We start from the raw sequence: 14,433 nt of genomic DNA on the forward strand, positions 1-14,433 counted from the left end.
GGTTTTTACCAAAATGAACTGAAATCTTATATTCACACATAGAGCTGCATATAGATGTTTATAATAGTTTTATTTCTAATGGCCAAAACATGGAAGCAAGCATGATGTCCTTCAGTGAGTGAGTGACTATTAAATAAACTGGTACATCTAGACAATGAAATATTATTTAGTGCTAAAAAGAAATGAGCTATCAAACCATGAAAAGATGGAGAAAACTCAAATGCATGTTACTAAGTGGAAAAAGCGAACTTGAAAAAGCTATATACGGTATGATTTTAACTACATGACACTAAGAAAAATGCAAAACTATGGAGACAGTAAAAGGAAGAGTGGTGACCAGGGGTTGGAGGGAGGGATGAACAGGCTAAGCACAGAGGATATTTAGGGCAGTGAAATGATTCTGTATAATACTGTAATGGTGGAGACATGTCCTTATACATTTGTTCAGACTCACTGAACATACATGATCAAGAGTGAAAACTAACTAACCTAAACTGTGGACTATCACTGTGATAGTGATATGATATGTCATTGGAGGTTCACTGATTGTAACAAATATGCCACTCTGGTGGGGGGTACTGATTGTGAGGAAGGTTGTACCTGTGTAGGGAAAAGGACTGTATGTGAACTCCATAATTTCTGTTCAGTTTTGCTGCTCTAAAGTTTACATTAATTAAAATAAAATTTGCTAGGTATAAAAACTATGATTTGGACAAGTCAAAAATTTTATCAACAGGAATCTTATTGTATAGTAACAGTCAATGGCTAATTTGAATAAAAAATGAAACTGTTTTAGATATTAAAAAAAAACAATACCTTACAACTATCATATATGGTGGTGGAATATAAAATGGCATATGGCTGCTGTGGAAAACAGTTTGCTGCTGCTGCTGCTGCTAAGTCGCTTCAGTCGTGTCCGACTCTGTGCGACCCCAGAGATGGCAGCCCACCAGGCTCCCCCGTCCCTGGGATTCTCCAGGCAAGAACACTGGAGTGGGTTGCCATTTCCTTCTCCAGTACATAAAAGTGAAAAGTGAAAGTGAAGTTGCTGAGTCGTGTCCGACTCCTAGCGACCCCATGGACTGCAGCCTACCAGGCTCCTCCGTCCATGGGATTTTCCAGGTAAGAGTACTGGAGTGGGTTGCCACTGCCTTCTCCAACAGTTTGGTGATTCATAAAAACTAGAATCACCACATGACCTAGCAATTCCCCTCCTAGGTATGTACCCAAAAGAATGGGAAAGAGGTGTCTGAAACAAAAACTTGTACATGAATATTCATATCACCAACAATCCTAATAGCTCAAGCGAAGTCGCCCAGTCATGTCCAATTCTTCGCGATCCCATGGACTGTAGCCCGCCAGGCTCCTCTGTTCATGGAATTTTCCAGGCAAGAGTCCTGGAGTGGGTTGTCATTTCCTTCTCCAGGGGATCTTCCCTACCTAGGAATCGAAGCTGGGTCTCTTGCATTGCAGGCAGACACATTACCATCTGAGCCACCTGGGAAGCCCCCTAATAGCTCAAAGGTAGAAAGAAAACAAATGTCCATCAACTGATGATTGGATAAACAAAATGTGGTGGCTATATTATGCAGTATTATTTAATCAAAAGGAATGAAGTAATGATACATGCCACAACATGAATGAACCTCAAGAAGATAGCAACAAGCAAGAGAATGCAGACATAAAGGCCACATAGTATGTGATTCCATTTATGTGAAATACTTACAATAGGTAAACCCACTGAGACAGAAAGAAGATGAGTGGTTGCCAGGGCCTGGGTGAGGGAAGAATGGAGGATGACTACTTCATGGCTATGGGGGTTTACCTTTTGGGGCAGTGAGAATGTTCTGGAACTAGACAGTGGTGATGGTTGCACAGCACTGAGAATGTATGAAATGCCACTGAAGTGTACATTTTAAAATGATGTGTTCTCACTATAATTAAAAAAAAAAAAGAATGTACTACAAAACTTAATACCTTGATTTTTTCACTCTCTTTTTTCACTCGCTTTGCATTTTCAATAATGTAAACAGTGCTCTTATTGACTTCATTGTCGGCCCTGTGCCTCAGCCAATCCTCATATCCCTAGAAGAATAAAAATAAGGACATAGTCAAACTCACATAATGAAGTAAAGTTGTTAATAAATTTCTACAACCCCTTCTCTGAGTCACAGCCGATACTTATAATATTACTTTCAATGCAGAATAAAGAGACAACACTGTAAATTTTTGCAGCAAAAATGAAAATATGCTTTCAAAATATTCCTTAGGTAAAAAGCTTTATTGCATTAAAAGGTTCCTCCATTCTAGAGATAAGTATTAATAAAAATACAGGTAATAGAGACTTAATATTCTTCAGTGGTGAAGGACTATGATTTATTTTTCTAGACTATGATTTATTTTTCTAATTCTGCTCTTAGTCAAGTTAATGTTAATGTTCTCTACTTTTTAATTTGAGAGACATTTTTCCAGGTTTTATTCTCTTATAGACCAAATTACTTAAACACATTCTTCCATATTAGACTGTTGGGAGTGATCATCTCTGAGGAAATGTAATTCCTTCCCAGAGACACAGAATAGAAAGACCAAGTAGGATTATTTTGGAACAGTATCTATGATAAGTTTTAAAGATCAACAGTTAAATTTCTCCACTGACTTGGTGACAAAAGAAAATATAAATTGGTGTTCACTTTTTAGAATTAAAAGTAATGAGTTCATTTTCCTTTGGGCTTTCTTTGGTCTAGAGTAATTTAAGCCAAAAGAAGTAAGAATGGAGGAACTCCATTTGTTTGAGCACCATCTCCTTTTTTTACATCATTTTGCTTTTTTTTCCTTTAATAGGGTCTGTGGAGAAGGCAATGGCAACCCACTCCAGTACTCTTGCCTGGAAAATCCCATGGACGGAGGAGCCTGGTAGGCTGCAGTCCATGGGTTAGCTAGGAGTTGGACACGACTCAGCGACTTCACTTTCACTTTTCACTTTTATGCACTGGAGAAGGAAATGGCAACCCACTCCAGTGTTCTTGCCTGGAGAATCCCAGGGATGGGGGAGCCTGGTGGGCTGCCATCTCTGGGGTCGCACAGAGTCGGACACGACTGAAGCGACTTAGCAGCAGCAGCAGCAGCAGGGTCTGTACCTTTTCAAATATAACTGTTTGAAAAGTCTCTTGATCACCTTCCCCTTTTTCTCTCAGGTGCTATATTGATTCCTATCCTGTCCTTCTTTAGGGCAATGCTTAGACTATCACTTCATATGGGAACTTTCAGTGATGTCAGTGAGGAAACAAAGGCCCCAGCATGAACTAGTATTGGGAGTAAAATGAATCAGTAAGAGCTTTTTGAAAACCAAACAGGCTATTCTTAGAACCAGCAATTCTATGATGTTAAAGAAAGTAATCTTAACATCCTCAGGGAAATAACATCCCCAAAGTCTTTATTTAGCAACCAAACACTTGATACAATATCCTTTCAGTTCTGGGTAGACAAGATAGAAGACCAGATAACCCCAAGAAGAAAGGGAACCATGTTCTCAATATTGTTAAGCAAACCTTTATTTTGGACATTCTTTGGGACACTTTCTAAAGGACTTTGATAAGTACTGTCTAAAAGTCTCCTTGTAACCTGTCAGCTTCTGGTACAGGAAAAACATTGTTAACTACTCCTTAACCACATTTCCTGTTTCCGTTTTTCAATTTCATTGGGATTTGTCAAAACACCTCTTCAGCAGCATCAGGAAAGACAACAGAATTAAAGTATTTATACTCTTGAGTTCAGAGAAGGAAATGGCAACCCATTCCAGTACTCTTGCCTGGAGAATCCCAGGGACAGAGGAGCCTGGCTGGCTACAGTCCATGGGGTCAAAAGAGTTGGACGTGACTGAAGTGACTTAGCGCACGTGCACACACACACGCACGCACACACACACACACACACTCTTGAGTTCTCTGCTATAGGTGGCAATTTAAAAAGTCCACAAGAATGGGAATTTTTCAGACAGATACAACACATTAAAAAATGCAATGCACATTACAAATTTACCTCCCACTCCCTGAGTGAGGTGTACCTTCTACCTACTCTCCTTTTAGGGTTACATTCCTCCCTCCAAAAAATAGTAATAAAGGAGCAAAGAAATTAAAGATGTGTCTTATAACCATTTTAATGGGTTTTCAATAAGAACAAAATATAAACTCTCATGTCAGACAGGACTGAAATGCAAGCATAATTGTAAATTAGAAATTTACCTGCTTGATGGCTGTAACAGTTATAACGAAGAAAAGTGGAAGTCCACTGGTAATTGGGCTAGTTGGTGTGTCTACTGTTACCTAAGTAAAGAAAGTAAATTGAGAGTAAAATGAAAAACCACCATTAATATGCAGTACTTACATGCTACAAACATTTCAGACAAAAATGTAAACAAAACATATCCCAGTAGCAGCATGAATGCTAACTTTCCTTAAAACAAAAGCAATCCACCTAGCCGTTAGTTTAAGAAAATAGTTCTAAATTTAGGCTTAGTTTTCATGCCAGCTTGGACTAACCCCTAGACTGAAATATATCCATTCAATGGTACTCTGTTGAGTACCATTCTGTCAGCCTTTGTGCTATTATCAGCCAGGGTCTAGAGATGCTGCTTTATTTTAAACAAGATGGAGAAAAGTTCCTGCCCTCATAAGAGCTGGCAACTTACAGTGAAAACCAGACATTAAAACAAGTTAGATTTGAAGAGTATATAGAAGTTAACTAGATGGAAGGGAGGGCATCCTAGGCGCAGTGAGGCACATATTGAAAGTCTCTATGGGAGGAGGGCATGTGAGAAAATAAAGGAAGCCAGCAGCAAAAGAGCACGTGGTGTGAGAAGAGGCTGGAGGGGAAACGGGGCCAGACCTAGCAGGGCTCTCCAGATAAAGTTCATTCTTTATCTCACAAACAGTGGGAAATAACTGAAGCTTTTAGGCAAGAAGAGGTCACGTGAACAGAACCACATTCCAAAAGGTCATTCTCATTGCTTTGTGGAAAATGGAATGGAAGGGAACAAAAGTGGAGGGAGGGAGTCCATTTAGGAGGCTAGTACACTTATCCAGGTAAGAGATGATGGCTTGGACAAAGGTGGTAGCAGCAAATAAAAAAAGAAGTTCCAGAGACATTTAGGAAGCAACACTGGTAAGGAATTTCTTGTAAGTGGTGGTTAAAAATGTCTCCCAAGTATCTGATTAACATGGCTAGGTGGATGTTGTCATTCATTGAAATAGGAAATCCTGAAAGAGAACTAAATTTGAGGCAAAGAGGATCATGGGGTCACTCTCCTTTTACATAGCTCTGTGCCTTCTTGCACACACTGAGATATCAGTCTGGATTCCTCACCACATAAGCTCTCTAATCTTTCAAGTCTTAAAGTCACCTATTCTTTGAAGTCTTCTCAAGCTTCTCTTGGGTAGGAAGAAAAATCATAACTTCCACTGTGTCTGCACAGAATTTAATTTTGCTCATACTAGTTTTATGACATTTACCACATTAAATTGAGTGAATACATGATTGTCTTTTTTGGCTATAACGTAAAATTCCTTTTGGGTAGAAAAGGCAATCTTGATCTTTACTGTACCTGCTAAAATCTTTGTTATCTGGACCACTGCCTGGCACACAGGTGCTTGCTGAACTGAACTGAAGTGTGCTGCATGCCAAGTGGAATGATTGTGTGCATAATCTTCTACACAGTTTATTTATTCTATGCTGTTCTATAAGACATCTCACCATTGATCTAGAGGAGCTCCGCCTCAAATGTCCCATCATTCATGACTGAAATTGGTTCTTCCCCATATCACAACCCAGACTGGTTTTAACTTGCAGGGCTAAATTGAATTATAGTACTATTTACTCAAAGTGGATAAACAGAAGCACTTAAGATCAGCAAGGCATTTGAGCAATTTTATTGGGATGTTTTTGCTTTGCTTTAAAACAATGAAATGAGAAAAAAAATACCTTTAATGTAGTAAAATTTTCAAAGGGTAATTCTGGCAAGGGAAAGATTTTAATAGCTTATAGACTGAAAGATGGAAAATGAAATTTAAAATGTCTAAAATTTAAAACACAAAACATTAGTAGGAACACTGAGAAGCAAACCAATGTACAAGGATTTCATCCTTAAAGTAAATAAATGAGGAAAATCAAAACTGGTAATCAAGAAGATAAGTGATAAATTTTCAATTAAACTGAAACAGGTGCTTAACAAAGTGAAACTTATTAACTTGAACTATTTTCAATTTTCATACATACCACTATATATAAAAGTACACAATGCATGTTTGTCTAAGATGAACAAAGATATGAAATCCATGAAAGTTTAAAAAAAGTAACAAAGTCTCAAATATAAAATTGAGTACAGCTTAAAATATATTAGTACTTTAAAAAGTGTTATTATAATAAGCCATGAACAACTTTTTAATCACAGGGCATTTCAAGGTTAGAAATGGACTGAAAATCTGCTTGAAGAAATGAAGTTTCTAATGGAGCTCTTACCTGTATAAGAAAAATTATAAGAAAATAAAAATTTGCAATTCTTCTAAACTGTTCAAACAGATTCTTTGGGAGGAAATTCCAAAGTGTATACTATATGGGAGGGAAAAAAAAAGATTATTAGAAAGGAAACTTGAAAAAGATTCCAGATTATCACAATACTTTGAAAGCATGTTAAAACCCAAACCTCACAGACAAATAAGTGTGTGCTTAGACGTATAGCATAAAACACTCTGCAAGAGTCAGGTTTTCACTTGGAGCATTCTAACTGGGCCATCTGTCCTTCAGCTTTGCTTTCCCTGGCCCAATCTAAATTAGGTTCCCTGTTATCTGCTCTCATATCACCCTATACTTCCCTGGGATCACGCGTTTCAGTGAATAATTATATGTGTGCATATTTTAATTAAAGTCTCTCCCTCAAGAGGCACTGAGATCTAAAAGGGAAGACTATTCATCTAGTCTTTTTATTATTTTTCTCCAACTCCTAGCACAGTGCCTAACATAAAGTAGACACTCAATAAATTAGTTGGATGAATGAATGAACTAATTAAATTAATTTTTCTGGCTGTGCTAAGCTTTGGAAAGTTTATCATCATCACAGATAAAATTCTGTCCCTATCACTGTTTCCCACCTCCATGACAGCCTTGGTATACATATAACCTTAGATCATAGACAGCTTACATTTTAATCAACAACATACCAACCTTGTACTTTGATAACAGGTAGTGGGTAAAGGTTTCAATGCTAAATTGTACACGGGCAGGAGGAGAAAACTCTTGGGCCAGCTGTCAAATCACAAAGACTTTCTCACTGGTACGTTAAGCTCAAGGACCAGGGCATTTTAAAATCATCCAAAGTTGGATTTTCTAGATGTCTTAATAAAGACCAGAAACCAGAAAGAAAAAAATGTTTCTTAACCTAAAGATCTAAGTTTATACTTGCACGGTCTCCGTTTGTGAGAAAATATTTATTAGGTAAGGTGACCGAAAAAGCCAAAGTTGCAGAGCATGATACAATAGATGGGGCTTTACTACTAACCTCCCTTTAAAAGGTGTATAGGCCCAAGGTTCAGGGAAACCCAAGAATAGAAAGATGAATGGAGGCAAATATATTCAGTGAAGCAACTGCATTACAACCAACAGCCCACCTAGAAGGTTCTTCTCCCAGGGTTCATAGAAGTGCCTCAGGGAAGCCCATTCAACTTGTGTGTGGATGTGTATCACTTAGGAGAAGAGAGTCCACAGTTTTCAGATTCCCAAGGCAGCTTGTGACCAAAAAGAAAAGGGATCAAAACCACAGGTCCAGTCACTCTGAAGCTGCCCTAGTTCAGATGAGCACTTAACTCCCGATGACTGAAGGTCAGTTTTCTAAAACAACAAACTAAACTCCAACAGGCTAACAGCTGAGCTTCTGGCTTGTTGACCTTCTGTTCCTTAAGTAAAGGGTTTTAAATTAAACAAACAAACATTGGGACTGTGAGAGTCCTCTGTGGGGTGTGAACATGTCGAAGGGAACATTTTTGTTGTTGTTTCTAGGCCCCCACTGTGTCCCTCTGTTTTAACTTCCTAAATGAACTGCTTCCTTGAGGAACTCTGGTCAGTCTCTTGATAGGCAACTATTACTACATGCCCTCTTCTTTCCTATATCAGATCATGAACTACTAAGAGGTCAGAGAACATATAAACATAAGCTCCCTTCCCTTCCATGCCTAGAACAGTGTTCAGCATGTAGAAGGTATACAAGAAATGTTGACCTAAACTTGTGTTTTGGCCATTTCCTCCACTGCTCTAACTAAAAAGTAAATTAAGCTTCTTGTCTCTGTTATAATACAAATGCAATATAGCATACATTATTTCAATGCAGACTAAGAGAAGCCTACTTTTAAATAGTGTTCTAATTAAAACTGAAATGAAATGAAAGCTGCATATACCAAGTTATTCAAATTGACTTGTTTACCTAAAATGTGAACTCTCAGACTTAGTTGCCACAAACCAAAAATAATGTTAACTCACAGGAAGAAAATGTTTAGAGCATTTGTTTCATACATGATGTTGAAAATGGACATTTTTTGGGTCAAAAGTCAGTTCTTGCTCAGAGAAGTCAGTAAGTGGATCTTCTATACTATCTTAACATGCAAGCCTAAACTAAAAAAGCAACCCTGACATCTAGAACACGTTTTAAAAGTTTCTTGGTGGCTCAGACGGTAAAGCGTCTGCACGCAATGAGGGAGGCCTGGGTTTAATCCCTGGGTCAGGAAGATCCCCTGGAGAAGGAAATGGCAACCCACTCCAGTGCCCTCGCCTGGAAAATCCCACAGGCAGAGGAGCCTGGTAGGCTACAGTCCATGGGGTCTCAAAGAGTCGGACAAGACTGAGAGACTTCACTTTCATTTTCTTCAAAAGTTTCTTCAGAAAAATGCCAACTTCCCAAGTATGTGCAATGCATTTTCATTTTCCCTAGAGTGAATTAAACAACTGGTACACAACTGTGGCCTTTGACTGAAACAACTGTGGGTCCCCACCCTCACACACCTATCATCTAATTTAATTTGAAATCAAAACCTTGTAACTTTGATAAATAACTTTCCTAATTTAAAGTAGAGAGTATGAAGGGAATCTCAGTTTTGAGAGTCTATTAAACTGAAAATTTTAAACAAAAGGAAACTTTAGAACACTACTTGTTTTTACCCAAAGTCCAAAATTTTCCAATTTAGCCTTTAAAATGCTGATGGGAAAGCTAAAGCTCCAAATAACTTGTTCTAATATTTCTGTGTATCATGAGAAAAGGGATACCAGCTAAAATGAAGTAGTTAATTATGTAAAGTGGCAAAATCAACAACCAGTTGTGAAGGAGCACTGACTTTTCTTACTACCGGCATTTGAATGTGATGTAACAAAAATAACTGTACTTGAAGATTAGTTGTAAATAAGCAAAGCTCTAGGTTGAATAACTGTTCACTTTGCTAAATGACTGTACCATGTGATTATCAACTCTCCTTGATGTAGGCAGTAAATCCAATTTTGAGCATCACAGCAGCCTTCTTTCATTTTCATTACCAATGTTAAGCAGAACTTTCTGCTTTTTCAAAGTATCACTCTTTCTACCATAAATTCAGAATGGCAAAAGGAGTTACCAAGACAGTACTACATTAGGATTTACTAACTTTAGCTTAAAAGGCACCTTCAGGGAGTTTGATAAAATGCAAAGACATGTCTAAGAAATTCTACTGATGCTTTTGATTTTTAAAATGAGAGAAAATGCTAGTGTAATTTTAGTCTTGAAACTTTAATACATTCTTTCACATAGGAGAAGTTAAGTTTAAGCTTGGGCATAGCTTCAAAGAGTTAGGAGGAGCTCCCTGATTCTTATCCCACTGAAGGGCCTTCAAGATGAGGCTCAGAAGTTTTAAATGAAAAAAAAAAAAAAAAGTAGAATAGAGAAAAATGATGGAACCTAAGATCTTAAAGATCTAGTTTCTTTTGCTGCAGAAGGGGATTTCCAAGTTTTGTACCAGTTACAAAATTCTAGTGATTCCCAAAGGTCCCTGCTCAGTGCACTAAAATAGGAAGGCCAAAGAGAACAAGTTTTTCTAAACAAAGTATTTGTGCATCCCAAAAGAAGAAAAGGATGCTAATTTTATGTTAATAAAACTTAAATTTTTATCAAAGTGTTATTTTCAGTGTTCCTGTATTAACAGGACTTATTCCCAGTGATATTACATTACTGATGGCATCTGTAAACAAACAAAAGGCAGCCAACTGAGAAAGTTATTTTTATTATCGAATGGTTTAGAAAGGAAATCAACACTTGCTACAAATGTTGTACATTTCTTCAATTAAAAGTGTTGTACATTTCTTCAATTAAAAGATTCTGGTGCAAATACCATCATCAGCCAAAGGGCAATGTGAGGAAGAGAAAGTCAAATTATGGAACATTTTTCTCTCCAAACTGGACCTGAAGGCTTCTTTTTAGCATATTTGAAACACAGGAGACTGAGGAAATCAGTACTACTGCTCAGGACTGCAGTAATAATAATAATCACAAAAATATAAATAACAATAGCAGTTACCATCTACTGAATTGTTATTGCATGCCAAGCACAGTGCTTCAATGGTTTCTGTGAATTACTTTATCCGCATCACAATCCTGTGAGATAAGTAGTTAATAGCCCCATTTTACTGATAAGAAAATGGGGACATAGGAAGGTTATATAACTTTAACTTCAAACACAGATCTCCTGTTTATAAGGGTGAAGCTCTTTACCAATACACTATATGCTGTTCCCTTATAACTATTTATTGTACTAAAATTTCATTCTTTTTGTGAAGTCAGTATACTGTCCATTCCTTTTTTTCTGCTCTATAGCTATTACGAAAAACAGATCAGTTAATAAGCAGTTAACTAGACAAACTGTAAAAATAAAATATCTACAAAGAAAAAGATGTGTTAGTCTATCAATGTAGACGCATTCACTACTGTGGTTTCTAAAACACATACATACATACTGTATATGCAAATATGTTTAGAACCAGTTTGTATTTGCCCATGAATTCCTTATTATTTAAAAAACATCCTATTGCATTGTTTTGACTACTGGCAAAACTAAAGTTAAAATATGAAAAATATTCTATGAAACACAAAAACAGTTGAGAATTAACTGAGTTTTATATGTCCCTTTAATATGCAAAAATACATGGTATATTACAACAAGTAGATTTTCACTAGCTCAGTGAAAAGTCGCTTGACTATCAGTGTGTCACTTTATCATTTTCCACATTAAGCAGTATGGGAAAAAATAATTCCCTAAAAGTAAAGGAGAGAAAACTGAGGGAGGAGCCCGAATAGCACACTGATATGAAAACAGCTCTTTATTCAGAGCCACTATATCTTATAAAGCAGTTCTGTTCCTGGCTTATCACTAACTTTGCTTCATGACCATGACTAACTTAAGTTCTCTGGGTTTGCTTTCTCCATCTGTAAAGTCGGAGTTGAACAAGAGGATCTCTTAGGATGTTTCAGTTCTATATTAAGTCCATGATTCTGAGCCAAAGGACTACTACTGACTGTTTTCTTGAATACTAAGGGTGAGTCACAATTTTCGGTGAAAGAACTATTCACTATCTTGGGCACAGGTACAGAAACTTCTAGCTGACAATAAATTTCTGCCACAAGGTTAAAGATTAACAGGAAACAGACATTTAAACTCAGAGTGTTCTATAGTCCAATGGATCTGCTCATTAGGTAACACAGTTTTCAATCATTCTGTCCATATTTTACATGCTACTCTCCCAGCTAAGTACAATCTATCTGCATTATATCACTACCCAAACAGAAATCACATGTTTGAAAATTAAAATGTTACATTTGCAAAGGAAGGGTATAACTTTGTGTTTCAGATCCTCAGTGTCTGTCAACATGCAATGAACCAATATTCACCAACATTTGAGGTCTACCTTATCATGCTGCATGAAGAAGCGAGGAAAATTATCAAGATCTGTGCCATACTAGAAGACACAGCAGTCTCTAGATGGTGCCAGCAATCTAGCACCTAGCACCTAACCTCCTCAGTCAAGGGGAAAGATTAGCAAACTAATACTTGTAGATTGATGACTACTGGGTACTGAGTTATAAATAATGCTTTCTTGTATGGAACATAAGCTCCATTTCACTAATGAGGACATTCAGACTGAGAGATTAATTTGCCCAAAGTCACACAGCTAGTAAATGATCAGACCAGGATTTAAACAGGTCTTCAGGCCACTTCTTTTAGCATTACACAATGCTAAATAAAGTAAGATGATTATTCAAATGGTAACACAGTCATGGTGATTGAACCCTTAACTGTTCAAGCAGTGCACAGAACAGAATGTACCCTTTAGGACCCAGGAGTGTACTTGAGAAGCTCTGCAATGGAACAGAAAGAGATACAAATGTCACTCTAAGATAACACCCTCTGGAAGAATGTAAATTATTTACAACCCAGTCCATCCACACAAGGGCAATTCAGGAAGCTTTGGGCAAGTAAATAATTCCACTTTTAGCACACTTTAAGGCTTAAAGTCATACATATAATCAACAGGCATGGTGAATCATAATGGAGAGCAAGGAAACACTCTTTCAGCTATAATGAGACAAAGTGATGCTTTTAAAGAAACTTTTGGTGGAGTAACTTCTACAGTTGGTCTATGATTGGTACAAACGCACATTCAGGAATGCATATATAAATGTCTCAGCTTACAGCATAAATAAAAATAAGTATTATTTGGCTTACTATATGAACATCTATTGAGTTAAACAACTTACCTTAGATGAGATTATTCTATTATCACAAAATTTTTGTGCAATGTATGCTTCAGTTTCTGAAACTGGATGATTGCCAACAAATACTGTGCGCGTACCAACTCGCTTCTCTTCTCCAGCACACTGACCAAGAGAAAGAGGAAAACAGATCAGTTTTTCATCACATTTCTCCATGCTTCTACCGAACACAGAATTCTTATCTAAGTGTCTAAGCATCTTTGGCTATTGTCTAGAGAGAGAATAGTAGGGAGAGTAGAAACCTTGTTAGGAAATTCAAACTCCACTGTTAGTAAAAGTTTTGTTTAGGCCAACTGCTCTGAGGCCAGCATTGCAATTCTAAATGTTTAAATTGAAGTATCCTACAGAAAGAGTATTTTTCCTGCCAAGCATTTTCTTTCATCTACAGGATCTAACCATCACTGTCACAGCAAACACTAATTTAGAAAAGGTCAGATTGGGAATATTTAATTTATTACACAAGAAGCGTTGAAGACAACCTTGTAAATTTCATTATCAGACAGCAGAAAGCAGAATGCAAAATTCTTATAAACTGAAAATAATTGCTTCACAGGAATATAGAATGGCTACCTCTATTAATGGAGTGATCAACTATTTCTAGAAAGAAAAGTTGCAATTCTTCGGCTTTTCAAGGAAAGATATTCTTTTGTGATCTCTCAGAACTTATTGCCAAAAAGTCCCATTTCACACAATATAACTCTAATGCCCATTCTGTATTTTTAAAAAGTAGATTCACTGAATCTAGAAGCTACAAGATTCAGGTCCATTTTTACCTCACAGTTTTATTTCATTGAGGCTTCACTCTGTTTTCTCATCTTAAATCAGGATAATATACTTCCTTATATAAATCTAGAATAGTTCTCTTTTTGAAGTTTTTTAATTAATCTATTTAATTGGAGGATAACTATTTTACAATATCGTGATGGGTTTTGCCATACATCAACCAACATGAATCAGCCACAGGTGCACATATGTCCCCCCATCCTGAACCCTCCTCCTACCTCCCTCCCCACCCTATCCCTCTGGGTTGTCCCAGAGTACTGGGTTTGGGTGCCCTGCTTCATGTATTGAATTTGTACCGGTCATCTATTTTACATATAGTAACGTACGTGTTTCAATGCTATTCTCTCAAATCATCCCACCCTCGCCTTCTCCCAGAGTCTGCAGGTCTGTACTTTATATCTGTGTCTGTTTTGCTGCCCTGCATATAGGATCGTCATTACCATGTTTCTAAATGGAATAGTCTCTTGTGATGGCACTGTTTTAACATGTTTGAGACAACCATTTATTTAAGTCAAAGGAAGTATGATAGAAACCAATATCCACTTCTTTATTTCCTTATTTTTTTAAAAAAGAAGCATTAATTCCACAACCTAAAATGTTTTAAAGTATATAGCCACAAAGATTTATGTTCAGTAATCTATTTAAAGGTCAAAGATATAACTCTCTACCCCTGAAATAATCATTTTAAGCAAGACTACTTAGAGGTTGCAAAGTTCTCCAAATGTCTATGTTTTGGTGTATTCCAGTCTGAATTTCTGTACCTCAAACAGATAGAGGGAAAATAATTTTTCTGATTGAAAAAAAAATGACCCTAAAATATG

General features: G+C 37.0%; 1 protein-coding gene across 6 annotated transcripts in view; it reads right to left on the bottom strand.

Moving 5' to 3' along the window:
- Positions 1 to 14,433, bottom strand: part of ATP11C (ATPase phospholipid transporting 11C) — a 185,000-nt gene that overhangs the window by 81,446 nt on the left and 89,121 nt on the right. For all 6 annotated transcript variants that reach the window (XM_070783453.1, XM_070783455.1, XM_070783452.1 and 3 more), the window contains 4 exons: positions 12,815 to 12,934; positions 6,514 to 6,603; positions 4,242 to 4,322; positions 1,978 to 2,085 (listed from right to left, as the gene is read on the bottom strand). In XM_070783453.1, the coding sequence (XP_070639554.1) occupies positions 1,978 to 2,085; positions 4,242 to 4,322; positions 6,514 to 6,603; positions 12,815 to 12,934 (399 nt within the window). The remainder of the gene's footprint in view (positions 1 to 1,977; positions 2,086 to 4,241; positions 4,323 to 6,513; positions 6,604 to 12,814; positions 12,935 to 14,433) is intronic.

The sequence above is a fragment of the Bos indicus genome, chromosome X (assembly GCF_029378745.1).
Source record: "Bos indicus isolate NIAB-ARS_2022 breed Sahiwal x Tharparkar chromosome X, NIAB-ARS_B.indTharparkar_mat_pri_1.0, whole genome shotgun sequence".
In the NCBI taxonomy this organism is placed as follows: Eukaryota; Metazoa; Chordata; class Mammalia; order Artiodactyla; family Bovidae; genus Bos; species Bos indicus.